The sequence below is a fragment of the Canis lupus genome, chromosome 2 (assembly GCF_011100685.1).
Source record: "Canis lupus familiaris isolate Mischka breed German Shepherd chromosome 2, alternate assembly UU_Cfam_GSD_1.0, whole genome shotgun sequence".
NCBI classification, from domain to species: Eukaryota; Metazoa; Chordata; class Mammalia; order Carnivora; family Canidae; genus Canis; species Canis lupus.
In genome coordinates, this window is record NC_049223.1 from 72,293,288 (window position 1) to 72,320,963 (window position 27,676).

Genomic DNA, 27,676 nt, shown 5'->3' on the forward strand with positions numbered 1-27,676 from the left:
CACTTTCCCCTGGTCCCACTCCCCAGAAATAATTGTGCTTAACAGTACATTTCAGGCCTTTTTTTGTAAATTTACAACATACGTACACACATTCAGCATTTTAAAAAAATGTTTAAAAGATTTTATTTAGTTGAGAGAAAGTGAGAGAGAGAGAGAGAGAGAGAGAGAGCACGAGAGGGGGAAGGGTCAGAGAAGCAGAGTCCCCGCTAAGCAGGGAGCCAAATGTGGGGCTCGATCCTGGGACTCCAGGATCATGACCTGAGCCGAAGGCAGACACTCAACCAACTGAGCCACCCAGGCACCCCCACATTCAGCATTTTAAAAATACAAAGTGGGGTCCTGCTATACATGTTGTTCTGAAACTTTGCCCCTTTCATTAGAGATCTGATTTGCCCTATGACTTGTCCAGATGGTGATATTTTATTTGCCTGTATCCTATCCGTGTTCAGTTGGCTCACTTCCATGTTGATTTTTTTTTTTTTAAAGATTTGATTAGCATGAGCAGGAGAAAGACAAGCAGACTCCTCACTGAGCAGGGATTTCCCCACATGGGGCTTGATCCCAGCACTCCAAAATCATGGCCTGAGCTGAAGTCAGACCCTTAACTGACTGAGCCACACAGGTGCCCCCATGTTGATTATAAACAGCACATGATAATTTTTTTTTTAATTTAAGTAATCTCTATGCCTAATGTGGGGCTTGAACTCATGAGGCCGAGATCAAGAGTAGCATGCTCTACCAACTGAGCCAGCCAGGTACCCATTTAAAAAAAAATTTTTTTTTAAGGGCATCTGACTCTCAGTTTCCACTCAGGTCATGATTTCAGGTTCCTGAGATTTAGTCCCATATTGTGCTCTGGGCTCAGCATGGAGTCTGCTTGAGATTCCCTCTCCCTCTCCCTCTGCCTCTCTTGCTCATGCTCTCTCTCTCAAATAAATAAATGAATCTTTTATTTATTTTTTAAAAGATTTTAAAAAATTTATCTATTCATGAGAGACACAGAGAGAGAGAGAGAGAGAGGCAGAGACACAGGCAGAGGGAGAAGCAGGCTCCATGCAGGAAGCCTGACGCAGGACTCAATCCCAGGACTGCAGGATCACTCCCTGGGCCAAAGGCAGGCCCTAAACCGCTGAGCCACCCAGGGATCCCCCAATAAATGAATCTTTGAAAAAAAAATTTCACATGATAACTGGGCTTGTCTGCAGATCTTGGCACACTTGTGGGAGAGTTTGGAGAGGAGAGATCCCTGAAATTAGAATTTCATGATCCCAGAGAGTCCTCATGGTTCCATCCCATGTGGTGAACTTGGCCTCCACCTTCCCTGACACCCCCTGGTACCTCAGCCCTCCCCGCCCCCACAAGCACTGGGCCTGGCATAGAGAAGACCTTCAAGGAAGGCTTGATGAATGAACGAATGAGTGAATGGATGAGTAAGCAAACAAGTGAATGAGCCATCCCTCTCCTCTCCTATCACCCGAGGTCCCTCCCCAGCTCAGACCTCAACCCCCACATCTGCACTGTGGCTATTGCCCACTCACTGGCCTCCTAGCCTCCCGGCCTGCCCTGCACGGTCTGCCCAACTCAATGGCCTGCCTGTATTAGCAACTATTTCCTAGGTGCTGCCGGGGGCTCCCCAGCGGACCTGCGAGTGGGCATGAGGTCACTTTGCCGAGAATGTCTCCTCCTGGTGGGAGGCTTGAACAGAATCTCTGTGGCCCTGGGCATAGAAGTGCCAGGCAGTGAACAAGCCATGCCCTGTCTCTGGGCCTCAGTTTCTCCTTGTTTATTCATTCATTTCACCAATATTTATTGAGTGCCTGCTTTGTGCCAGGCCTATAGCCCAGGGCCAATAATGACTAGGAGCCGGGTTGTGTCAGGACCAGAGCCAACACACAAGCATCCCCGGCAGGACCCGGGGAGTACAGTAGGTGTAGTGGTCACAACACTTGACAAGGACCAGGGAAGGACCCCTGGAGGAGATGGCCGTAGGGCCGGACCTTCAGACAGGTGGTGCTTCGCAGGTAGAGATGGAAAGGAGGGCATTCCAGATGGAAGGCCCAGAACAAGCAAAGGTGCAAAGGCAATTCACCCTGTGCAAATCCAAAGGTCTGGAGGCCAGGATCAGAAGTTGGACTCCGTTCTGGCCACAGGGGCTGAGGGAGGAAATGCCTCTACCCCCTGCTGGTTCTAGCCTGGGTGGGGTGCCCCTTCTGAGGGACAAGGGGCAGAAGTCTTGCTTCATGTCCTCCCACCAGCCTGGCCCCTTTATAGGCATCCTCCCTCAGGGGCACCAGTAAGATGGGCCTACTGTGGACCCTATTCTCCCTTTTGCTCCTCTTGCTGGGGAAGCCAGGCCGCCAAAGAACCCAGCTCCCCCAGCTGCCCAGGTAGCAGCCGAGGGTGCCCTCCGTACCAACCCTCACTCCTTCCCTGGTGTCTATCTCCCATCCAGGCACATTAGCCTCAAGGAGCAGGATAGGAAGGTGAGAATCTGGGCTCTGCGTTGTAAATTTATGCAAAAATAGATGCAAATGGTGCAAACCCTCTACCCTTGGCAGCTCTGGAGGCAAGAGTCCTGATAGCTGGACTCTGGAGATGGAAAGAGAACCGCAGAGGGGTCTGAAAGAGATATGCCCACTCCCCCAGGTCAGCCCTGTGGCCACTCAGCCCAAGGGTGAGTCTGGGAATGTGTGGGACTACAGGCCGCCTCTGCTTCCTTTGCTTCTGTCCCCAGGACTACAGAGGGGTGTCTCTGCTTGGCTGCTGTTGTGCAATCCACTATGATTGCCCTCCAGGGGGATGGAAGGCTGGGAGAAGCAGGAAGGATTAGGACAGGGGTCTGGGCACCCTCCCCTCTGGTTTGTGGGCTTTGGAAGTTCTCAGACCTCAGAGCCAACACTCTGTCTTTTCCTAGGGCAGGAGATCCAGAGAACCTGCTGTGTTCCAGGAGGCAGCCTTCACAGGAGCCAGGAACTTGGCATCACGGGGTGCTGGGGTGTCGGCCAGCTGCCAGACATGGCTCAGCCCTCCATAGAGCCCTCTTCAGGGGCCCGACCTAGCCGAGCCAGCCGAGAGGGCTCCTGGGATCCCACTGTTGGCCTGTTCCATTGCCTGCAGGGTGAGGGTTGGCGACGCCCTCTTGGCGACTCCCCTCAGCCCATCTCCCCTTCCCCAGGCCCAGAAGCTGCTAGGGGCTGCTGAGCCGGCATGGCACGTTGAGTGGCTGGTGCAATCTGTGCCTACTGGAGGGCAGAGCCCTCCTAGATTTTTTTGTGACACGGACACCAAAACGGGTGAGTGTCAGAGAGGCTCAAAGGGCTCAGAGGCCAGGCCCAATGGGCACTTCTCCTCTTGGCCTCTAGGGGGAGCCAGAGCCCACTGGAGCAAGGCCTGCCTCCTAGTCCCCCACTGACCAGGGCTTCCTGAGCTCCCAGAGGGGCTGAAGAAGTCTCAGAAGGCCTCACAGGGGAGATGCCATTTGAAAGGGCCTTGAAGGCTGTGTAGAAGTTCTCCAGCTAGATGGGGAGCTGAGGACGTTCCAGGTAGAGGGATAGACAAACACACAGGGAGGCAGAGAGTACAAGAGGGTTTGAGGAAATCGTGTGAATGAGCTGAGGGCAGTAAGAGGTCAGGCATGTAGGTGATGTACTGGTGTAGGTCAAGCATGAAGCTTCTAGGGCTTCTAGAAAGGCCAGTTCATGGAGGGCTCTGAAGGGCTGACCAAGAAGCACAGGAGGCAATGGGGAGCCATGGAAGCATTGTAAGCAGAGAAGGGACCCAGTCAGATTTTTGTTTTAGGGAAAGCACTCAGGCTGCACCATGGAGGGCGCACTGCGGTGGGGGCGGAATGTCAGGGGAACGAGTTCATCACTGTTCACGAGCAAAGATCACTCGGACTCACACGTTATCAACAAGCCCCCAATCCAAAGAGGAGCCCCCTCACAGTGTGCTTACCCTCTGCCGCCACCACCCCCTGCTTCTCCTCATCTCTTGTCCAGCCGGGAGCAATGGCTGCTGTGCTGGCCTTCTCTGTCTCCCTAAGTGTTCCAAAAGCGACAGGGTGTTTCTGTGGATTTCTTCTGCTCTTGGTTCTCCTATAAAGCAGGTTTGGGGAGCCAAGAATCTGAATTCTGGCTGGGGCATGAGAATTTGCACCAGCTCACTCTTCAGGGTAAGTTGCCAGCAGGGCCCAGGGAGCCTGGGGGGCATTTCTTTGGCACTCTGAATCCCCACCCTGGGATCTGGGGACCCCTCCATCCCTGCCTCCTCCTTACCCCCAGGTACCTGGGAGCTGCAGGGGGAGCTGGAAGACTTTATTGGCGAACACACCTTTGCCCCCATGAGGCCTTCCACCTCCTTGGGGAGGCAGATGGCTACCAGCTGGTGTTGGACAAGTTCTCAGAGGGCAGTGCAGGCGAGTGAGCCTGAGGTGGGCCTGGAGTTGGAGAAGAAGGTGAGGGAGGCTGGATCCTTTCCCAGCGCTACCATGACCTTCGTAAATGATCCAGGGCAATCCCTTCCCCTCTGTGGGCCTCCGTCTGCTCATTTGAGAAATGGCAATCATGAGACAGAGTGGTGCAGGAGTGAAGATCTTGGGCTCTGGAGGCAAAGAGTCCTGAGTTCAAATCTAGATCTTTCATTTACTAATCATGTGACCTTGGGTAAGTCACCTCCGTGTCAGTTTCCTCCCCAGTAAAACGGGCAAGGAGGCAGGGAGGGAGGCTGCGGGAGCCATCTGAGGTCCTGCTGCATGCCTGTGTTATCTGCTTCAGAAGAGGAAGCAGGGAAGGGTTTTTGTTTTTTTATGTTTTTTGTTTTTTTCAGAGTAACAGTGACTGTTGTGAGACTTCCAAGAGGGAAGTGGTTATGAGGAGGTGCCCCAGGATCCTCGTTGCAGGCCCAGGCATTGGGAAAGCCCTTCCAGTCCCCCCTCCCCTCAGGCTGAGTTGTTCAGGCTGTTAGTGGGAACTGGGGATTCTGGGAGGGGGCAAGGCATGGGGAGGAGCTAGTAGCTTTAGAGCCACAGTACTGAGTTCAAGTCCCAGTACCCCTGTGACGGGCCCAGTGACCTTGGGAAAAGACTCTGGCTCCTTGGTGCTGCTGTTTTCTCCTGGGACCTGATGACGTCCGCCCCACAGTTGCTCTGAGGCTCCTGTAAGATTGTCTCTTCAAGGATTCCAGGCACGGTGTCCCGCCCCAGGGTGCCTCCATCGCCTCCCTGCCGGGGGACTCCCCGAGCTGCCACAACCAGAAGCCCTTTACCACCTACGATGCTGACCATGATGTAAGCATGTGCTGTGATCATCCACGGTGCCAGGTGGTACACATCACACTGCCAGTCCAATTTCAGTGGATGCTACCCAATGTCAGAGGCCACTGCTCACAAGTATGGCATCAATGGGCCTCAGGCCAGGGCATGGGCCACCCTTACTGCAAGGTTCACATGATGCTTACTAGGATACAATGTCAGCCAGTCCCCTTATCTCTCCCGTGCAGCTTCCGGACCTTCAGCTACCCTCCCTGTGGCTAACTGCCTCTGCTCTCCTGCCCACATTTAAAAATTAAAACATGTTAACCCTTTCCTGACTTGTAGGACTCTTCCAGTTACTGGGAAAAACTCAAGAGGGCAGAGCAGAGACACAGAGTTCAGTTTCATTCAAGGAAGACTTTCCTTCCAGTCAGGAAGATGGAAGGGTTGGCCTCGTAAGGTAGTGAGGCTTCCATCTCTGGAGATGTGCAAGCCGAGGCCAGAGGAGCATGTAGTGGAGGACTTGGAAGGATTCAAGCATCCACAGATAGCACTCTGGTGCCCTCCAGGTCCTATAAGTGGATGCTTTTGTGGGCCGACCTGTGTAGCGTCTCACCCAGTTGGCACATACCTGTGCTTCTAGGCCATCTGTGCCCCCTTCCCCCTCACTGCCACCTCTCTTGTAAGCCAAGTTCTCATTCTCTACTATTTCTTGCCTGTCCCATTCTGGGCTAGTTTGAACTCAGAGTCAAGCCAGGGAAGGTATGTTTGTCTTCCACAGGGTAGCAGTTCTCAAGCACATTCTAGAAAGTGGCAGAGCAACACACAGTTGAGACTATGATAACTGCAGTCCGGCAGGGAGTCCTGGGCTTGCATGCTGCCCTGTCACCGAGCTGAGTTATCTTGCAGCTGAGTCTCCAGTTCCTGATTTCAGAACCCACCGAGGTTTACACCGAGGTTTACACCAGGCTGCTGCCTCCTTAGCTCACACTGAAGGCCAGGGGGTTTTGGAGCTGTGCAGGTGTGGTAGCTCAAGGGTTTCTGGTTTCTGGTTCTTCTTCAGGTGGCAGAGAAATGTGGGGACTCAGGTCCCCTAGTCATGTTTGGGTGGAGGTCAAAGGTCAGATGGGATTCTGGGGGAAAGCAGCCCCCTGGCAAAAGGGCAGAGGCCGGGGCTCAGATGCCAAGCACCAGGTTCCTGGCGGGCCCCACTCTAGTCCCTCCCTGCCTGCACAGCTGGGGGGGGGGGGGGATGTCGGCTCCTCGCTGTGTTCCGCACACCCTGCTGTCTCTGGAGATCCACTCATTCAACAGGTCCCTGCAGGGCAGGTCCCGCGGTTCACACGTCCCCCTAGCCCTGGCCTGTGCGGCCCACACCGGTTGCCCTGCACAGGGGCACAGGCGGTTCCGGAAGCCGCCAGGAGGTTCTGCCGGGAGAGAAGGGAGGGGAGAGGCCAAGCCAAGTCCCGGGCCGCTAGGGAGGGGCGCTGCCCCAGGGCCGAGGGTGGAGCTTTCCCAGTGGGCCGGGAAAGGGCTGGGCCCGGCCTACATGTGAGGGCAGGGGAGAGGCAGGCAGACTCTTTCCTGCGGTGTCCGGGTGCTGGACGCGGCTGGACCGATTCCCGGGATCCCCTACGTGACTCAGCCGCGGGTCACTGGATGCCCCAGATTCCCGGGACCCAGTCCCCGACTTGGGATCCTCAGGACCTTGCAAGTCGGACCTCGGATCTCGCCCTGGGTTCCAGATTCCCGGAACAGGACCTCTGGCCGAGTCTGGGTTTCCAGATCCCGTACCAGATTGCTGAGCTCCCTGGATCCGTAGCCGCTGGCTCCTGTCCCGGCCCGGGTGCCCGGAGCCGGCCGCCCGACGCCCGAGCGCCCTAGCACGGCAGGGCGGTGCGTGCGGTCCGGAGCCCTGGAGCGCGCCGGCAGCTGCTGGCAGGACCCGCTGGCCGAGGCGCTGAGCCGAGGCCGGCCCCCCGCCGCGTCCCCGGGCCGGGGCTGCGCGCGAAGCCGGCCGCTCCGCGTGGTCTACGTGCTGACCCGGGAGCCGCAGCCCGGCGTGGAGCCCGAGGCGGGAGCCGAGGCCGAGCCGCTGCCCCTGCGCTGCTTGCGCGAGGCCTGCGCGCAGCTCCCCGGGCCGCGAGCGCGACCCGAGCTCTGCAGCCTGCCCTTCGGGACGCTGGCGCTGGGCGACACCGCGGCGCTGGATTCTTTCTACAACGCGGGTGAGCGCGCGCCGGGGGCGGGGCCGGGCCGGGGCGGGGCTTGGGGGCCCGGAGAGGGCCGAGCGGGGCGGGGCTCGGCGATCCGGGGAGACCCCGGGATGGGTGTAGGGTCTGGGGGACACAAGGTGACTAGGCTGAGGGGTTCGAGGCAGAGTCACCATAAGAGTGGCTTTGGGATCTGGGGCGCAGCCGGGCGTGGGCTGGGACTTACTGGCTGCGGGCCCGGAGCCCCCGGGGTCCAGGGTTGGGGCTAAAGCCCTCTGGGGTTGGCCCGGTGCCTGGGGAGCGGGGTGGGGAGTTCGGCGAGGCTGGGAGCGGGGCGGAGCGTGGGACCTCAAGAGTGGGGCCGAAGGCGATCTGGCGTGGAGCTCGTGAGAGCGGATCCTGGGAGGGAACTTGGACTAGGGACAGGGGCCGTGCTTGGGGGCCGGAGTTCAGGGCCGGTAGCTGCTTCCGAGGATCGGGCTAGAGAGGGGGAAAGAGACACGAAGGGGCCCACAGGTGCGGGATTCTAGGCGGGGGCGCTTGGGTTCTGAGGTCCCAGAAGTGGCGAGGTAGTGGGCGGGGTCGCCAGGGGGCGGGGCTAGAAAGGTGGCCGTTCCCGCGCCCGTCACCCCTCCCTTCCGCCGCCCCGGACGTCTCGCCCTTGACACTTATTTGTTCCTCCAAGAGTCTGGCAACCGACCTTGCCTGATGGCCCTAAAATCGCAGCCTAAAAATGAAGGCTGACTTGACGTCGAGGACGCAAAGACACACACGGCCTTAGACTCGCAAATCGCACATGTGTTGACTCACACAGGCCCTCGCAGACACTGTCACACACAGAAATAGAAACAGCCCCCCACACAGGCGCAGCACTGTCTACACACTGCTGGTGCCGGCCCCTCTTTCAAGAGACTGCGCTGAGTTCGCAGGGTAGGGGACGTCTGTGTCTGGGCAACACCTGCCTCTCACATGGCCTAGAACAGGCTGGTGGCTGGTGCCCGCCTCCTCTTCTCGGTGCTGAGTGCCCACAGGTTCTGGAACAGTGGGATGAGGGTCCCAGCCCACTGAGCCCAATCCTCTCCCGCAACACCACAGATATCATCAGTTCTGTATGAGAGCCAGAGGGATCTAGAAAGGGGAAACAGACCAGAGCAAAACTGGACCCTGCTGGGGTCACGTGGGAAGGCCATCTGAGCCAGGAGGGGTCCCCAGACTCCTCCCCCACCCGCTAGGCTGCGGGGCTCAGGGCGTGCACCTGTGTGCCCGCAGACGTGGTAGTACTGGAGGTGAGCAGCTCCCTGGCGCAGCCCTCCCTCTTCTACCACCTTGGTGTGCGTGAGAGCTTCAGCATGACCAACAACGTGCTCCTCTGCTCCCAGGCTGACCTCCCTGACCTGCAGGCCCTTCGGGTAGGTGGCCAGGTGGCTGGTGGGGGGCAGGCTGGGTTGGGGCCTATCTACGATACCAATCTGACTGTCCCCCTGCAGGAAGACGTTTTCCAGAAGAATTCGGTGAGCAGAATCCACCCTTTACTCCAATTTACCCTTTGACCTCCACTCTCCACTACCATTCCTGGCCTCCTCAGTCACCTCTGACCTCTCTGATTCTCTTGACATCCGGGTGGCCTCTGTTCCCTATTGCCAGCCTTCGTGAAGTATGCCCCTTCTCAGCTGTTCTAATCCCTGCCTGGTGCTGACCTCTGACCCGCACTGACTCCTGCCTCCCTCCCACCAGGACTGTGTTGGCAGCTACACACTGATCCCCTATGTGGTGACAGCCAGTGGCCGGGTGCTGTGCGGTGATGCGGGCCTCCTGAGAGGCCTGGCTGATGGGCTAGTCCAGGCAGGGGTGGGCAGCGAGGCCCTGCTAACGCCCCTGGTGGGCCGGCTCGCCCGCCTGCTGGAGACCACACCCACGGACTCTTGGTAATGGGGTGCAGGGAGGGTGCACCGGGACAAGGCTGGTGAGGGCACAGCAGGTTGGGGCTGAGGGACAGGCCCCATCACGCTCTCCCCCTCCCTCCTCTGCTGGGGGCCTTAGTGGCTACTTCCGAGAGACCATTCGGCAGGACATCCGGCGGGCCCGGGAGCGGTTCTCCGGGCAGCAGCTGCGGCAGGAGCTGGCTCGCCTGCAGCGGAGGCTGGACAGCGTGGAGCTGCTGAGCCCCGACATCATCATGAACCTGCTGCTCTCCTACCGCGACGTGCAGGTGTGTGGTGCTCAGAGAGGCAGGCAGGGCAGCGGCATTCGGTGTCAGGAAAACCCGAGTCCATCTCCTGGCTGTCTGATGTGTCTGAGCCTCAGTTTCCTAATCCGTAGTAGAGAATGATCATGTCACTGTCTCCCCGGGCAGTAGGGAAGGTGGGGCACACAGCAGGTTCTGTGTAAAGTGTGGTGTCTACACTACCTCCCGGGCCTCAGGTATGGTGGGTGGGTAGATGGAGTGTCAGGGATGGGAGGGGATCTCAACTCAAGGTCTTCCTCTGGGTCCAGGGGCGATGGGACCCACTAGAGGCCACCGTGCCAGTGTGCGCCATTCCCTCCCGCAGGACTACTCAGCCATCATTGAGCTGGTGGAGACACTGCAGGCCTTGCCCACCTGTGACGTGGCCGAGCAGCACAACATCTGCTTCCACTACACGTTTGCCCTCAACCGGTGAGTGACAGAGCACGGTTCAGGTCATAGCCCCCTTGGGGACGTGGGTCTTGCTATGTGAGGTCATTGCAGTCTGAGATCAGGGCTGTTCAGGGAATTGACTGACCAGGGTCACACTGATGTCAGATGGTCCCTGTTGTTCTATTACTGCTGCCTGGGGTGTGGTGGGATGGTGCCGCTGTCCTTGGAGTGGTCACAGCTTCCACAGTCACTGTCCCTCAGAGTCAGAGCTGCTAGGAATCACCTCTATCTGGGATTATTACTTCTAGAAAGGTCAATGCTGACCAGAGTCACAGTTATTCTGGGCTCATTATGGTCAGGCCTTTGGAAGGGTCCCTGCTGTTCAGGGTCTTGGGGTTCCTGGACAGAGTTGGGGCAGGGCCATCCGTAAGTTCCCATTCTATCTCCCCCTTTCCCTAGGAGGAACAGGCCTGGGGACCGGGAGAAGGCACTGGCTGTGCTGCTGCCACTGGTGCAGGGGGAGGGGTCTGTGGCCCCTGACCTATACTGCATGTGTGGCCGTGTCTACAAGGACATGTTCTTTAGCTCTGGCTTCCAGGATGCTGGGCATCGGGAGCAGGCGTATCACTGGTAAGGGGCAGCAGTGAGTGGGCAGTGGGCTGAAGGACGGGGTTGTGGGCATCAGTCTGGCCCTGAGTCTCTACCCCCTATCCCAGGTATCGCAAGGCTTTTGACGTAGAGCCCAGCCTCCACTCGGGGATCAACGCAGCTGTGCTGCTCATTGCTGCTGGGCAGCGCTTTGAAGACTCTGAGGAGCTCCGGCTAATAGGTGAGTCCCTGTCCTGCACCCCTTCTCCCACCAGCAGGCCTCAGAAGGGCCAGGACAGAGCCCAGGCAGAGAGGACACTGGGCTGGAGCTGGGACTGGCCTTGCCCCCCTTTGGACCTATTCTTCCTGAATCCCCATCTGGACCCTCATACCCATCCTGGGTCCTCATGAGCCCTTGAGGCCACAGTGTTCCCAAGCCCACACCTGCACTCCCTACACATTGAATTCAACATACACTTGTTCCCCAAACCTTCCTTGTGCCTGAGCTCCTACTCCCACCTGAGAGTCATACCTAAGTTTTCACCTATTCCTATCTTTTATTTTTTTAAAGATTTATTTATTTATTTTTGAGAGAGTGGGAGGGAGAGTAGGGAAAGGGGCAGAAGGAGAGAGAGAAAGAGAATCTCCAGCAGACTCCGCACGGAGCCTGAAGCCTGATGTGGGGCTTGATCTCACAACCCTGAGATCATGATCTGAGCTGGACACTTAGCTGACTGAGCCACCCAGGCACCCCTCACCTGTTTCTATGGTCCTGCCCACTTGGATGTTGTGGCCCACACTTATGCTTTGCTCAAACCTGCAACCACACTCCCTAGGGCCCATACTCCTCTCTCCCAGGCATGAAGCTGGGCTGCCTGCTGGCCCGAAAAGGCTGCGTGGAGAAGATGCAGTATTACTGGGACGTAGGCTTCTACCTGGGAGCTCAGATCCTCGCCAATGACCTCGCCCAGGTGGCTCTGGCTGCAGAGCAGCTGTACAAGCTCAATGCTCCCATATGGTAGGTGGGCCCCTCTCTAGTCTCGGCCGGGCCCAGGCTGCGTGTCCGCTGGCATTCTAGCCAATGACCTGGCCTCTTCCAGACCACTGCTTGGTGCACCCAGCGCCCATGTTCAGGCTACAGCCAAGCCAGTCTGCTCCCCCTGGCAGTGCTAACTGGGGCTGGGGCTGAGTTGAGCACAGGGTACCTGTGCCTGCAGGTACCTGGTGTCCATGATGGAAACCTTCCTGCTGTACCAGCACTTCAGACCGATGCTAGAGCTTCCGGAAGGACCCCCACACCGTGCCCACTTTTGGCTCCACTTCTTGCTGCAGTCCTGTCAGCCATTCAAGACGGCCTGTCCCCAGGGGGACCAGTGCTTGGTGAGGCTGCCCAGTGGGGGTGTGGGGCCTAGGAGAGGAGCGGGCCCCTTCTCACCTGCCCCCTTCCTCGTCATCTGCAGGTGCTGGTCCTGGAGATGAACAAGGTGCTGCTGCCTGGGAGGCTTGAGATTCAGGGTGCTGATCCCGTTAGCGCGGTGACCCTGAGTCTGCTGGAGCCAGAAACCCAGGTGAAGTCGCTGAGGCCCCCCACTCACCGCTGTGCACCCCTTCTCTGGAACCTTTCTCCCATCCCCAAACCCAGTCCCCTGACTCTCCCCTCAGACCCAGCTTCTTCTCCTAGGACGTTCCCTCCAGCTGGACCTTCCCGGTGGCCTCCATCTGCGGGGTCAGGTGCGAGGGGAGACCTGGGGCGTTGGGGTGGAGTGCGGTGTGGGGGTGCTACGGGCCGGAGGACACTCACTGTGGCTCCTCATCCCTTCCCAGTTCCTCCAAGAGGGACGAGCGCTGCTGCTTCCTCTATGCGCTTCCCCCGGCTCAGGACGTCCAGCTGTGCTTCCCCAGCGCCGGGCACTGCCGGTGGTGCGCAGCTTCTCGGGGTGCCGGGGTGCGGGGTGCGGGGTGGGGGGTGGTAGTGATGGTGAGGGGGGAAACCAAGGGCCGTGTTCCCTGGGTGCTCCTGGCCTGGGAGGGGAGAGATCCCACCCAAGGAGCCCCTCCCGCCGGCCTGACCTCCACCCACAGGTTCTGCGGCCTGATCCAAGCCTTGGTGACGAATCCGGATTCCACGGCGCCCTCGGAGGAGGCGGAGGGCGTGAGGGAGGTGCTGGAGGTGAGGAAGGGGCCTGGGAGCGCGAGGAGGGGCAAGGCCAACGGGCTGAACCCCGTCTCCGCCCCCCCTGCAGTTTGATTATGAGTACACGGAGACGGGCCAGCGGCTGGTGCTGGGCAAGGGCACGTACGGGGTGGTGTACGCGGGCCGCGAGCGGCACACGCGGGTGCGCATCGCCATTAAGGAGATCCCCGAGCGTGACAGCAGGTGTGGAGCGTGGGCGCGGGCGGGGCCACGAGGCCAGGGGGTCGGAGGCAGAGGGGCCCAGGCGGGGGTGGGGTGTGTGTGTGGGGGCAGAATGGCAGGGAACCCCCGCGGCCCCAGGGTCTGGAGGGGCGGTGGGCTGGGTGATCAGGTGGAGGTCAGAGAGGGCTTGGGGCTGGGCTGGGTCCTGGGGGGTGGCCTGCCTCTTGCTGGACTTGGGTGGGCGCCTCTGTCCCAAAGCGGCCTATTCCTCTCCCTTCCTGCCCCAGGTTCTCGCAGCCCCTGCACGAAGAGATTGCTCTGCACAAACGCCTTCGCCACAAGAACATCGTGCGCTACCTGGGCTCGACCAGCCAGGGCGGCTACCTCAAGATCTTCATGGAGGAAGTGCCCGGAGGTACGTGCCCTGTGTGGGATGGCAGTGGAACTGGAAGTGTGGGCCATAGGGATGGAGCCACGTAGGGGTGGAGAACCCTAGGGGACAATGAATCCTACCATGTGGGTGTGGTGTAGCCCATAATTAGCTGACACAGTGCAGCTGGGCGGTGATGGGGTCTGGGGGGTGGCATGGGTGTGCCTGGCCTTGAGCAGAGAGCTGAGGGCTGGAGTAAATGGGTGCCAGTGCTGATGTTGGACTGTGTCTGCCTAGGCAGCCTGTCCTCCTTGCTGCGCTCCGTGTGGGGACCCCTGCAGGACAACGAGAGCACCATCAGTTTCTACACCCGCCAGATCCTGCAGGGACTCAGCTACCTGCACGACAACCGCATAGTGCATCGAGACATCAAGGCAAGTCCTGTAGCTGCCCACCCTGGCTTGCTGGAGGAGGGGGAGAGGACATTTGGCTCTAGACAGAGGCCGGCAGTTTATATTAAGAATGCAGACCCCTTTGCAAAGGATGGGGAATCCAGCAAGGAGACTTCCTAGGGAAGGAGAGAACTTCAGACCTGAACCCAAACCAGGTGCCAGCTCCCAGGGGCTCATAAGTGGGATGGCAGAGGGAGGAGGTCGATAGAGGCAGAGTCAGGCTGTGATTGTAGGAGATGGGATCCCAGGAGAGGATCCAGTTCCGCCACCAGGAGCCCAGCCTGATGTCCACTGTGTCTGCTCTACTCAGGGGGACAATGTACTGATCAACACCTTCAGTGGGCTGCTCAAGATTTCTGACTTTGGCACCTCCAAGAGGCTGGCAGGCATCACACCCTGCACTGAGACCTTCACAGGTAGTGGGGTGTGGGGTGGTGAGTGGGGATGCTGCGCTGGGACAGAAGGACCCTTAGGGCCTTCCAGGGAATGGTGTTTCTCCTGGCCATGGAGTTAGAACCCTAATGGGGCACAGAACCGCCAGTGATTGAGGCGGGCTGAGGTGACAGGATCTAGAACTGGAGCTTGAGTAGCTGCTGTGGTGAATTTAGTAACTAAAACAGAGCCCAGAAGAGTCGATATGGGCAAAAGTGTGTGATGGGATTCAGAGTGGGTGATGCTGTCCAGGATGTGTGATGGAACCTACTGTGGGTGAAGGAGTTGGAATGTGATGGAACCTAAGATGAGGGAGGAAAACTCAGGATAGATGTCACCTACCAGCAGGGTAGGTGACAGGAATTGTTTGGATGACAGACTTCAGGGTTGGTGCAGGTGGCTAGAAGATGAGAGCGACCCCCCCCCCACACACATCATTTAGAGCCTAGGTGAGCATTACTGCTACTGCTCCTGCCCTAGGGACCCTACAGTATATGGCACCAGAAATCATTGACCAGGGCCCACGAGGGTATGGGAAGGCAGCTGACATCTGGTCACTGGGCTGCACTGTCATCGAGATGGCCACAGGTCGCCCACCCTTCCATGAGCTAGGGAGCCCACAGGCTGCCATGTTTCAGGTGAGACTTCTCACAGCCTGGCTCATGAGGTGGGATGGGGACAGACGGAGCCCCAAACTCCTCTGACCTTGACCTTTGTCCTCCCTGACCCTTCCCAGGTGGGCATGTACAAGGTGCATCCGCCAATGCCCCCTTCTCTGTCAGCGGAGGCGCAAGCCTTTCTTCTCCGAACTTTTGAGCCAGACCCCCGTCTCCGAGCCAGTGCTCAAGCATTGCTGGGGGACCCCTTCCTGCAGCCCGGGAAGAGGAGCCGCAGCCCTGGCTCCCCCCGCCATGCACTGCGGCCCTCAGGTACTCTGCGGGTGGAGGGAGTGGGCCCACTGGGGCGAGGGGAGAGGGCTGACGGCGGGGGCGGGGGGCAGGCTGACAGCCTTGTCCCTCCCTCAGATGCCCCTTCAGCCAGCCCCACTCCTTCAGCTGACCTGACCACCCAGTCCCAGACATTCCCACGCCCTCAGGCACCCTTTCAGCACCCATCCAGTCCCCCGAAGCGCTGCCTCAGTTATGGAGACACCAGCCAGCTCCGGTGAGAGCACAGGGTCTTGGAGTGGCCTTGCCTCATCTGGGTTTGCCCTTATACTCCCTCCAAAAGAAGCCCCCTCCCCTTGGGGGCCTGGGCACCTCCCACCACATTCAAGGATGGCATTTGGTGCCTCCCTTCCAGATGCTCCAACCTGTATTTATGGTGCCCCTGTGAGGTTGGCATAAAAGTAAAAGGCAGAGCCAGGATTCGAACCCTGGGGTGGAGGTGGCTGGATGGTGTTGCTACCCGCCTTCCATCCGCAGCTCCCTGTTGCACTAGGGTGCCCGAGGAACCGGGAGCCGAGGAGCCCACGTCCCCTGAGGAGAGTTCTGGGCTGAGCCTGCTGCATCAAGAGAGCAAGCGCCGGGCCATGCTGGCGGCTGTACTGGAGCAGGAGCTGCCCACGCTGGCGGACAGTCTGTGCCTGAAGCAGGAACAGGTGGGCGTGCCCGCCCCAGCGCTCCGGGGGTGGCTCCCCCTCACCTCCACCCCCAGAGCACCTCTGCCGACTCAGGCGGACGCCCTCTGACGACCCTCTGCCTTCTCAGGGTCCCGGGGCCGGCAGGAATCACGTGGAACAGCTCCTGCGCTGCCTGGGGGCGCACATCCACACTCCCAACCGCCGCCAGCTGGCCCAGGAGCTTCGGGCGCTGCAGGCGCAGCTGCGGGCCCAAGGCCTCGGGCCTGCGCTTCTGCACGGACCGCTCTTCGCCTTCCCGGATGCGGTGAGGGTGCTTGCTCGGGGCTCAGGCTGCCCAATAAGAGGTAGTGAGCTCCCTGTGCCTGGGAATGTGCAAGGACTTGATGTTGCAAGGTTGCAGGTCTTCCCCGTGAAGATGGAGCCATCAGGAAAGGGACATCTGCCCAATCCTAGTTTCTCAGCACCTCTCTCTGCCCCCAGCCCGCCTACACGACTTGCCTCTGGCGCAAGACTTTCTAGGCCTTTCTAGCGAATGCCCCACTTCTGAGACTCGCCGCGCCCTTTCTCGCTCTGCAGGTGAAGCAGATCCTCCGCAGGCGCCACATCCGCCCACACTGGATGTTCGTGCTGGACTCGCTGCTCAGCCGAGCCGTCCGGGTAGCCCTGGCTGTGTTGGGCCCAGGTAAACCTGGCGAGGAGCTATCCCGCCCGAGGGGGGGCGTGACGGGCACGGATGGGGCCGGTAGGGGGCGTGGCCAGCGGGGGTTAGGCTCCGGCCGGCTGGAAGGAACCCCGGGGTAGCCAGAGCCTTGCGCCCTCCGCCGGCCGTTTGGGGGTCCCAAATGGGCGTTTCTCTCCCTGCCCGAGCTCACCCCAGTCCCTTGGATTGGCAGAAGTGGAGACGGAGGCCATCCCACCGAGGTCAGAGGAGTCGAGTAAAGAAGAGGAACCCCAGCCCAAGCGGCAGGAGACCTTGGTCCAGCTCAGCCAGCTCCCCGAGGAAGCAGAGAAGGCACCCCCGCCCCGGATGGTGCAGCTGGACCTCTTGCGAGCCGAGACTGACAGGTGAAGCCCCTGGGACTTGCCCATGGCCTCTGGGCCAGCTTCCCTCTCACTCGCTACTCCATTCTTTCTACTCACGCGGCCTGTGCACTCCCCCAGGCTTCGGGATGTCCTGGCTGAGAAAGAACGGGAGTGCCAGGCCCTGGTGCAACAAGCTCTACAGCGGGTGAATGGGGAGGCCCGGATCTGCGCCCTGGCCTCCGAGCCCCCAGGTGAGCGGCACCTGGCTGGAGAACATAATAGCAAGTGCGAGGCTGCCTCTGCCAGGAAGTACCCCTGGATTTACCACCTGACTTCTCCTCGACAGCTGTTCCCACCTGGGACCAGGGCCTGGTAGAGTGGCTACAGGAACTGAACGTGGATCCAGGCACCATCCAGATGGTGAGGGGGAGAGGGCTGGCCACCCTTGACCCCCACTGACCAAAGACTCCATCTCTGTCCATCTTTCAGCTCTTCTCACTCTTTTCCTCATGTAGAGAATCTCAGTACCGGAAGAGCACTTAGTATACTCCCCATTGTACAGATGAGAAGGGGGGCTCAGGAAGGGGTGTTATCTGCCCTGGCATATTGGTAGCAGAACAGAGCTAGTGCCTGGGTCTCTGGACACATCTTCCTCTGATTTTCTTTTCCACTGTTTCTACATCCGGGTCTTTGACCACAACCAGCTGCTGAACCACAGCTTCACCCTCCGTACCCTACTGACCTGTGCCACTCGAGATGACCTCATCTACACCCGCATCAGGTATGTCCTCAGCCCTTCAGGGATGACTCATGTATATGGCTTCGTGCTGGCCAGATCCTGACCCTCAGCTGCATGCCTGCCTAGGTTCCTCCCTGGAAACCAGTGTCCTCCGGGGACAGAGGGGGCATCAGGCAGAGAGTGGGGTAACAGAGAGAGCCCAGGGCCTTATTCTGGCTGAACCACATGGAGCCTGCTGTCCCCAGGGGAGGGATGGTATGCCGCATCTGGAGAGCCATCCTGGCACAGCGAGCAGGATCCACACCAGTTACCCCTGGCCGACAGGAGGCCGAATGAGAGCCGAGACAAGAGGCTAGACCCAAGGACAGATGAATGAAGACACAAGCAGCTTCTGATACACCTACCCCAGGACTCAGGGGCCAACTGGAGGAGGCCAGGTTGAGGGTAGCGGGCAGGGTAGGGCCCAGGCCTAGCCCCATGGGGGGAGTCAACCATAGAGATGCCCCAAGCATATCAAGTACCACCAGGCAAAGACTATTAAACAGAACACCTTTGTACACTTGGGCCTTGGCAACTTCTGAGGTGGGGGGGGGGGGGGGAGTCCTGGCACCAGCTCCCTGAGGTCTGTGTCTGAGTTTAAAGTTCCTTCACCTGTTCCCCTTCACTAACCTTACCCTTTCCTGCCATCAGTCTTGCTGCCCAAAAACAGACATCAGCCCCTCGCTGCCCTTTGAATAGACTTTATTGGTTTTAGCCAAGGGCAGGCCCTGAGATGGGGGGGTCTGGAGAGGAGTCTGGTGGGGCTTGCAGGGCAGCTATGTCCTGGGGACCAGGTTGGTTCTGAGGGGCAGAAGGCCATCCACCCACTCACACGGTCGTTCCAGGAGCGTCTGCCACAGCTGCCTCTCCTCTGATGTGGAGTCCATCCAGGGCACCTGGAGGCCATAGCTGCTGCCTGGATATGTGCCGACAGGGGTAAAGGGCATGGTTGCGTTGGACATTCTAGGTCCCAAGGAACACCTGCCTGGTCCCAGATTCTGAACTGCAGGCAGCTCTCAGTGGACACCAGTGCTCGGCAAAGGGCAGAGAAATGCCCAGGGCCACACACTGAGCCCCTGTCTCTTGGTGTCAGATCTTCCCAGGGCCCAGCCCTACTCACCGGTGCCCAGGCTGAGGCGTGTGCCCCCCAGCTGGCGGCTGGCCAGGGCCCCCTGGTCCCAGAGGGACAACTCGGCACAGGCCTGGCGCAGGTCAGCAGGCCCGAAGCCATCGTAAACCATGGTGTGGTTGAACACAGGGCTGAGGCTGCGCCGTACCACCCTTGTCCTTTGGCGGCTGGCCCGGCTGTCATCAGGCAGCACTGAACTGTGCGGGAGGGAGCAGTCAGGTGGCTATCCCCTCCCACTCCCCAGGACCAGCCAGTCACCAGATCTTCCCCATTCTCCCTCACAATGTCTGTGTCCTCTGGCTCCTGCCTGGGACCCAGCCTCAGACCTTCACTACTTGTGGACCTTTGGGCAGCCCCCTCTCAGGCCTCTTGTCTTTAAAAGTGACAGCTGTTATTCACAGGACCCCACAGAATACAGAAATACAGTTCTGCTACTTCCCTGTACAATTCCCTTCATTGGCTTCCTGTTGCCCCCAGTAGTTTTCAAACTTTTTAAAGCCTCCCAACCCTTTCTGCAAGACAAAATATTGCTCAGAAGTAAAAGCACAACGTCTGTGGTGGAATCAGGGCTAGGAACTTAGAACCTGATCCACCTAACTCAGCATTTCACTCTCTAAGTGTGGGGTAGCACCTGGAGGCACCCCTAGAGGTCCCCCAGAGCTTACTTTGAAAACTATTGAACTTTAAGTTCAGGGCCAAACCCCAAGGCCTGGCCTTCCAAGTCTTTTCATGGAAGAGTCCCTGTGACCTCCCAGATCCCAGCCTCAGTTCTCCGAGTCCTATGGGTGTCAGTCACTCTGAAATGCAACTCCTCAAGGATGTGTTTGACTTTCCTGATTCCAGGCTTTTGCTCAAGTTGTCCCGTTCACTGTGGTGGGGGAGCAGGGTATCACCGGTGGTTGATTAGGAGGGGTTTGTCAGAGGTGGGGAGCTCCAGAGCACATGGGGGGCCGGTGGAGGAAGGGAAGTGGGGAGGTCTCCATGCCCCTCACCACTGTACGTAGGTATCCAGGGTTCCTGAGCGCAGAGGCACGAGGTCCTGAGCTTCCTTCACCCAGAAATGCAGCTCCCCACTGGGGGGCAGTCCCGGGCCTGCGGAGAGGCTCAGCTCAGGCCAGGCTGCCCCACGCTGCCCCCGCCCCCGCCACCGTAGCAGGACCGGAGGCCCCCTCCTCCCAGGGTCCGTCCGTGTGGCCCCTCTCGGGGCGGTCACTCACCCTCGGAGCTGGCGGGGACGTACTTGAGGGACAGGGAGAGCAGCCCGCGGCTGGGGAGGTCGTCGGGAGAGGGCGGGCCCTGCGAGAGGTTTTCGGGTCAGGGCGGGAGCCCGCCCCAGGGAAAGGGGCTGTGAAGGGGCGGGGTCTCCGGACACCGAGGGGGGGTAGTCAGGCGGGGGGGGGGGGGGGCGGAGGGGACCGAACAGGCCGTCCTGGGGGAGGTGAGGCCGAGGGGGAGGTGAAGGGTCAGGCGGTGTCTGAGGGGGCTGGAGGAAGCGCGGCGGGGTGCAGGAGACCTAGGCGGCAGGGCCACCCTCCGCGGCCTGGCTGCCTCACCCGGGACTGCAGGGGGAGCCAGGTGGGCTCAGAGTCCCAGTCCCACGTGTCGAGAGGCACTTCGACTTCGCCCAGAAAGATGTTGCGACCCAGGCTTTCGCGGTGCCACACGGACAGGCTCAGCACGCGGCCCCGGAGCTCGGCCTGCGGGATGGAGTACTGGGGACAGGGGGTGCGCTGTAAGGGACCGTCGCGCCTGGCCCCCGCCTCAGCGCTCCGTGTGGACGGGGGCTTGTCCTACAGCGCTCCCTGCACGAGGGAATCCAGGGGAGCCGCGAGGGGCCTTAGTGGGGGTCTAGACTAGCGCCATGCCCACCCCGAGACGGGCCCACTGGAGAACGCGTGGACGGAGGGCCTCCCTGCCGTTCCTCCCGCAGAACGGAGGATCGGAGCGACGGGGAACGACCATACTACGGCTGCCCCTGCCACCCGGCCCCCGGGGAAAGGGGCGTCCGGTTCATTAATGGGGGGCCGCCCGGTCTCGCAGCCTCACCCGCAGGATCTCGTTGAAGACCGGGTTCAGATTCCGTTTCTTCACTGTGGTCTTGCGCTTGCTCTGCTTATCCGGGAGGAGGTAGCTTTTGACGTAGCTGGGGCGGGGCAGGGGTGAGGAGGACCCGGGCTTAGTGGGGGGCCCCCCCAGCTCCTACCCCCACCCGGGGGGCCTCCCCGGCCCCAGCCCGGAGCACAGCTTCCCGAGCAGGGCTGTCCAGGAGTTCGCTCACTCAACCCCCACGCCTCCCAAGGACGTTGATAGTCCCATTTTGAAGACAAGGAAACTGAGGCCAAGGAGAGCGGTGGGGCGGGGCGGTGAGAGCGGGTCCGGCACTCACGGGTCCGAGCGGCGGCGGCGCGCGGCCGCCAGGCCCTGGCACTGGATCACGTGCACGCGCAGCTCGGCGGGGCCCGGCTCGTAGCGCAGCGCGAAGTGCACGGAGCCGCGCACCTGCACCGCGCCCGCCTCGGCCTCCCCGGACAGGCTCAGCTGGCTGCCGCTCAGCTGCGGGAGGGGGTGGAAGTCAGGGCTGGGGGGCCGGGAGGGCGTGGGCGTGGCGGTCGGGGCGCTCGGGTCGGGGGCGAGGGAGAGTTCAGGCCGGGGCGACGCGCGGGGATCTGCAGGGAAGGCGTCGCCCACCCGTCTCCTCTGCCCCCCGGCCCTAGCCCTCACCCCTCACCCCTCACCCCTCACCCCTCACCCCTCACCGTGGAGGAGTTGAGGCTGGACACGGAGGAGCTGCTGCTGAGCATGCGGTCGACTGAGGAGCCGGGCCCCGGAGCCTCTTCCCCGTTCTCCAGGATCTCGGGCGCCGCCTGGGTCTGGGGGTGGGGAGTGACTGGGCGCCCTCTCTCTCCCAGCCCCTCCCCCGACGGCTCTCAGCCTGGGGCGGGGCACTCCCCGCCCAGAATCCGCTCCGGGTCTTGGGAGCAGCCGCGGGCCACCCGCCTACCTGGGCTGGGGGTGGCGGCGGCTCCTCTCCGCGCGACCGCGGCTCCGGCTCCGGGTCCGCCTCCTCCGCCGAGACCTGCGGGTCCCCGGGGCCCGGGGCTGGGGTGGGGCATAAGCTCCTGAGCCTGGCCCTCTCCTGCCCGCCCTAAGCAGATTGGGAGGGACTGGTTTGCAATCCCTGTGACCTGCAGATTCAGGTCCGGTGCTGCGGGAAACCCCTGGAGACCACACACCCACACCCACACCCACGCACGCACACACACGCGCGCGCACACACACGCATGGGCAGGAACCAAGGAGAGAATTGGAAGGTGAAGGAAGGGGAACACAGTTTGGGGTCACTTAGAGCCGCCTCCGATCCCTGAAACCTCTCTGTACTCCCCAACACTCACCCTCCTACTCACCTTCCTGGGCTTGGGGCTCTTCCTCCTGATCTGAAGCCTTTAGGGGGACATATGGTGAGGGAAAATCAGGTTCCTGAAAGAAGCAAAGGGTGTGTGTGGGGGGAAACTAGTGATGAAGCGGTCAAAGGTCACAATGGGGTCAGCCGCCAGAGGCTCCAGCTGGTTACCCCAGATTTATTGGGCACAGTGCTCAGGGCAGGGCTGGCAACCAGCTGCAGGACCAGTTGGGCCTGTCCTTCACACCTCCTCATGCTCAGGCGCTGCTCCGCCTGACTCCCAGGGTCCCATGGGTGGCAGACAGTACCTGAGACCTGAAACTCACCCAGCACAGTCCCCCACCACCCCTAATAGCCAGCTTCTGAGATTCCCTTAGAGGCCAGGTCCATAACCCCATTTGACAGAGGACGATGACAGTGCCCAGACGAGGGTTTCCTGAGTCTCACATCCCACTTCCACCTGAGCAGCATTGGAGGCCCACTGCTTAGCTCATTCTGTTACTCATTACTCACCTTAGCCTTGCTGAGCATCTCTTGGGGTGCCTTGTCCATGGGGAGCCTAGGAGAAGGGAGAAGTGGTTGTCAGGGGAGAGGCCCCAGGGGACTAGTAGACACCCTTCTCTCCTCTCCCTGCCAGGCTGCCTCACCTGGACTCCACCTCCTCTTCAGCATCTTTCTCAGCAGCTTCAGCCTCCCCATCGCTGCCTGGAGCCTGATCTCCTGTGCCTGGGTGAGAAGTTCTGTGAACCCTTGGTCTCAGGGAGTCTGGCCTTTGGAGCTGTTCACTCACTGCCCGGAGCTCATTGAGGGGTGGTGCCCACCCAGAGACACATTACCAGGGGCCCTCTCTTCCTGTCCGTGTACACCCAGTGCCCTGGCCTGTATGACGCCAGCCCCATCCCGGGGATCTCCTCTCACCCATGGAGCTCTTCTTTCTGCGGATAGAGGCTCGGACAAGATCAGAGCCAAAGTGGGCATGGTGGTGCCGTTGTGAGCGTGCTTCCTGGAACCAGTCTCCTGTCAGGATCTTCAGCTGCCCAGGGTCTGCCACCGAGGCCCGGAGCTTGCTAGAGGATGAGGGAGGGCATGACTGTCACCCAACCAACATTTCTGCCACCCACTCTGTGCCAGGCCCTGTACCTGGGGCCAGGGACACAACAGCAAATCAGACTCAATGCTTACTCTGGATCAAGGAGCTCAGGTTGATGGGGAGACTGGTTCCAGAATAGACAAGTACACTATAATGAGGTGGGTGCCATGATGGATATGACAAAGGCCAGCTTTGCCTGTGGGAATCCAAGAGGGCTTCCCAGAGGAGGTGACGTTTGAATTGCTTCTTGAAGGACAAATTGGAGTTCTCCAGGCAGAGAAGGAGAGTAATTATTCATTAAACGACTACTGTGGGGGCACCTGGGTGGCTCAGTCAGTTAAGTGTCTGCCTTCAGGTCATGATCCCAGGGTCCTGGGATTGAGCCCCGCATCGGGCTCCCTGCTGTATGGGGAGCCTGACACTCCCCCTGCTTGTGTTCACACACACACACACTCTGTCAAAATAAATAAATGACTACTGTGCATAATCTCTCCTTCTAATTCTATGAGATAGTGCTCCTTAGTCCCATTTTACAGATGAGGAGAGTGGTGCTGGGGAGGTCAGCTGAGTTGCCCAAGGTTACATAGCCAAGAGGTGTCTGTCTGTCTCCAAATACTCCTGGTAAGCCCCATGTTCCTCTGCCACTGTGTTCTTCCAGGAAGAAGGAACAGTATAGAAGTGAATGTGTTCAGGGACTCTGAAGCACCTGAGTGGCTCTAGTGGATACTCTGTGTATGTCTGTCAGGGGCGGGGGTTACTGGTGGAGGATGAGATGGGGGAGGCTGGCAGGGAACTCATCAGGGAGGCTTTGTGGAGCACGCTTAGGAACTTGCCCCTGAAGCAAGGTGCTGAGGAACCATGGGCGGTTTCAACAGGGGATTATTTTTTTTAATATTTTTATTTATCCGTCCATGAGAGACACAGAGAGAGAGGGAGAGAGAGAGGGAGAGGCACAGGCAGAGGGATAAGCAGGCTCCCTGTGGGGAGCCCGCTGTGGGACTTGATCCGGGGACTCGGGGATCATGCCCTGAGCCAAAGGCAGGCACTCAATGTCTGAGCCACCCAGGCGTCCCTCAGCAGGGGATATTACGGACATATCTGGGAGCTCGGGCTGCAGTATGACCAGTGGTCAGAGAGGACAAGCCTGCGGGCAGGAAGGCTGGTAAGGGAGCTGGTGCAGCCACCTTGGGAGAGGTAGAGAGCTGCATGGGTTAAGGGCGGAGGTGACCAGTGGGCAAAAACAGGAACCACCCAGATATCTGACAGGCCACACACTGGGAGAGGGCAGGGGTGCACTTGAGCTCCCAGTGCCCGAGGCCCTGTCCTCCCCAGCTCCTCTGCCCTGCCTCACCTGACCCGGCCCTCCTCCAACTGGCGAAGGTGGGCATCTCGCTTCAGGACATCGGCAATGGCCTCCTGCTCCTCCTCCGTCAGGAAGCTGAGGTCCAACAGGCCATCAGCCTCAGGCTCTGGCTCATGCGCCATGGGGAGGCTGGGCAGGGCCCACAGCCCCTCTTGAGATGGGTGGCCCCTCTGGGGCATCAGCTGGGGCAGTGCCCCAGCAGGGCACGCGTGGTTCCCTGGGAGCAGATCAAGGGGCAAGTCAAATACAGGGCACATCCTGGAGCTGACTGCTCTTTTCTGCCCAAATACATGCCCAGGTGGTGGGCATGGTACAACTCCAGGAAGGCTGAGATCAAGGTGCCATCAGATGCACCCATGGACCTGTGCATACGCTGGCTCATGAACACACGGACACACTTGAAGATGGTTAAGGGAGCTGGTGTGTGCAGAGTCATAGATGCACACACGCTGGTACATGTAGACACATCCACCCACAGCGAGATGCACACTCGGTCACATGTGCACACGGATAGCCGCATAGACAGGCACGTGCATGCCCATTCCCCCGCTCAGGACCCAATGCAGTCTTAGTGCTAGGCCCATGCCCACACCAAGAGATGTACACTCTTAAACCTGCATACAAGGCTCCACAGAATATAGAACTTGGGGACAAAAACACAACCCGAGATACGCACGGGTCACACAGACTTCTGCATACATATTGCCCCTCCACCAACTGGATCATGAGCTCCTTGAAGACAGGGACAGGGCCTCACCTCAGAAGCCCATACGTTGCACACAATAGACGGTTGGTAAAAGTTTGATTAACCGAATGCAGAAATACACTTATGTGCATGCACATACACACACACACACAGGTGCACACACATATCTGCTCCCCCCTCCATAGCCCCCCACCCTGGGAAGCTCCCAATATGGGTTCCCTCCTTCCACCCTTCACCTCCACCCTGCCCTGTCCCATTTGGCCTTCCTGTCTGAGGCAACCTCCTCCCCAGCCTACACCTCCACTTCCTCCCCCCTGAGGTAACCACTGTACCCACTCCCACTGAGGCCTCCAGCCAGGGATGTCCCCATTGCCAGCCTTACCCTCTTGCCTGGATCCTGGGGCCCCTCTGCTCTGGCCACATTGGTTCTCCCCCTTCCCCCAAGCCAGGACCTGGCTGGGGTCCCAGGGGTGGAGGCCAAGTGCTGCAAAGCAGCTCAGGCTGCCCAGGTACCATGGTGACTCCGGAAGGAAAACATTCGCCCAGCTCTGAGGGGCATGTGGACGTGGCAAGGGGCCCATGACTGAGCCACTGGCGGAATGGAGGCATGGCCCGAGCCCACCGGGCAGTCTCCTCCCCTGCTGCCCCTCCCACCCCCTCCCAGGCCAGGTCCAGGGACAGGCAGGACTGAGATGGAAGAGGGATCTCTACAGGCAAGTCCTGGCTTGTGCCCGCTGCTGCCTGAGCTGTGCCCTCCCAGCTGAGTCAGTGTCTGAGCCCGAGAGAGCGCTCTCCCTCTGCTGCCTCACCCTCACCAGGGAGCTTAGGGTTCCTGTCTAGGGGTAGAACTGTGTCTAACCCTGTGTGAATGCCTGGCTGCCCCATATTAACAACACTTCCTGAACATCTGCGTGCTCAAAGTGCTGGGTGCTGCAAATGCGCGGCTGGGGGCTCTTCTGTGGCGTGGTGCACAAGCCTGTGCTGAGGTCTCTGTGTTATGTTGTGCCCTTGTGAGAGTCTGAGTATGGCACACGTGTCTGCATACCGTGGGGTCTTTGAGGCTGTTTGTTCTGTGGATGTGAATATTGTGTCACCGCATGTGTGTCAATGCATCATGTCACAATGCAATGCCGCGTGGGTGACTGTTGTCTGCGTTCAGTAACTTTCTGGGTGACAGCACTGTGTGGTTCGTGCATTGTAGATTTCTCCCTATGCTGGCTGTGTGACGGGCTGTGTGGTGGTGTGTGCTCTGGTGCCCCAGGGACCACCGGCGGGCGGAGTGTGTGTTTGCAGGTGGAGGTGGGGGACGTCCTGCAGACCTGACCCTGCCCTTGCTCAGCAGGCCTGCCTGGGCTCAGCTGTGGGCATCTGAGCCGAGGGTCCCCAGCAGTAAGCCCTCCCTGAAGTTCCTTCTCCTAGAGGCGGAATTCAGTGTCCCGTCCTCCCCACTCTATTTCAACACTATAGGACAGACCCATTGGTCAATATGTTCCAGTCCCAGACCTACTCCCACCTCCCTGGACCCCCAAGGCCCCAAAAGGTACCCAGGATACCAGGTGGGAGCATCTGCCCCTTGGGACGCTGGCAGGGAACTGGCCTTGAGGTGTGTTACCTGTAGGGGTCCAGTATGGATCAGACACCTCCGCAGGGTGACCCACGCTCTCCTGCACTCCTGGCAGCCGAGTTTCAGGGCAGAACTTCTGGAGAAGAGCAGAGAGGGACTAAGGCTGACTCAACCAGCCACCAGTGAGCAGCTGCCCGGGGAGGAGGAGGAGGAGGAGGAAACACCTTCTTAGCAGGGCCTGATGCAAAACCGGGCCTGGACTCCTGGCACCCTTGGGGTGCACGCCAGCCTTGGCTTTCAGAGAACCCAGAGCTGATCTGGTGGGTGAGAGACACCTGAGGCTTGGCCCCAGCCCTGCTGCAGACTGATTCTGTAACTCCTGGGAGCAGGGCAGGCACCAACCCCTCAGAGCCTTGGTTGCCTCATCTGTGGAATGGGTGGCCGCCCCACCCTGACTGCTGAGTTGCTGATAGGAACTTGCTTTGAAAGCAAGGTTAGAAACCTTTCTAAGAAGCAGAGTCAAGGAACGATTGCTGACTGCAGGCAGACAACCCTGAGTAGATTTCGACCCTGAGTAGATTTCCTTCTCTGCCACTGTGTGACCTTAAGTAGGTGTCTCAACCACGCTGAGCTGTGATTTCCTCCTATGCAAACTATGGGCAGTGGTGTGAAGAGCCTATTCCAGGGGGCAAGAAATTGCCCAGCCAGCGCATAGGAGGTGCCAGGTGTCCCCTCTCAGACACGGTACATTTTGGCAATCGCTGT

At 59.7% G+C, this 27,676-nt stretch overlaps 3 protein-coding genes across 3 annotated transcripts; 2 read left to right on the forward strand and 1 right to left on the reverse strand.

Annotated features, from left to right (window-relative positions):
- The first annotated feature begins 1,181 nt into the window (after window positions 1-1,181).
- FCN3 (ficolin 3) lies at window positions 1,182-5,644 on the forward strand. The gene is given in 11 exon segments (XM_038529591.1): window positions 1,182-2,369; window positions 2,371-2,387; window positions 2,647-2,674; window positions 3,176-3,360; window positions 4,043-4,171; window positions 4,281-4,334; window positions 4,337-4,418; window positions 4,732-4,740; window positions 5,239-5,289; window positions 5,291-5,394; window positions 5,397-5,644. Coding segments are annotated over 11 exon segments (864 nt in total). The 5' UTR covers window positions 1,182-2,298; the 3' UTR covers window positions 5,531-5,644.
- An 88-nt stretch (window positions 5,645-5,732) lies between these two features.
- Window positions 5,733-19,232, forward strand: MAP3K6 (mitogen-activated protein kinase kinase kinase 6). The gene is made up of 30 exons (XM_038529592.1): window positions 5,733-5,759; window positions 7,071-7,476; window positions 8,731-8,870; window positions 8,949-8,972; window positions 9,196-9,386; window positions 9,502-9,670; window positions 10,011-10,117; window positions 10,538-10,708; window positions 10,795-10,907; window positions 11,525-11,684; window positions 11,884-12,046; window positions 12,127-12,234; window positions 12,348-12,397; window positions 12,491-12,586; window positions 12,749-12,836; window positions 12,910-13,043; window positions 13,310-13,437; window positions 13,690-13,826; window positions 14,155-14,260; window positions 14,757-14,914; window positions 15,013-15,205; window positions 15,302-15,440; window positions 15,717-15,876; window positions 15,986-16,162; window positions 16,435-16,540; window positions 16,752-16,923; window positions 17,020-17,132; window positions 17,228-17,301; window positions 17,586-17,662; window positions 17,866-19,232. Exons 1-30 carry the CDS (start codon window positions 5,733-5,735, stop codon window positions 17,954-17,956), a joined length of 3,978 nt encoding a protein of 1,325 aa, XP_038385520.1. The 3' UTR covers window positions 17,957-19,232.
- Window positions 18,345-27,245, reverse strand: SYTL1 (synaptotagmin like 1). The gene is made up of 15 exons (XM_038531416.1): window positions 26,960-27,245; window positions 24,630-24,858; window positions 23,107-23,255; window positions 22,836-22,914; window positions 22,702-22,747; window positions 22,193-22,265; window positions 21,790-21,887; window positions 21,545-21,658; window positions 21,175-21,341; window positions 20,835-20,931; window positions 20,342-20,500; window positions 20,006-20,084; window positions 19,781-19,880; window positions 18,780-18,985; window positions 18,345-18,575 (listed from the first exon to the last, which is right to left on the reverse strand). Exons 2-15 carry the CDS (start codon window positions 24,818-24,820, stop codon window positions 18,436-18,438), a joined length of 1,698 nt encoding a protein of 565 aa, XP_038387344.1. The 5' UTR covers window positions 24,821-24,858; window positions 26,960-27,245; the 3' UTR covers window positions 18,345-18,435.
- Window positions 27,246-27,676: the final 431 nt, after the last annotated feature.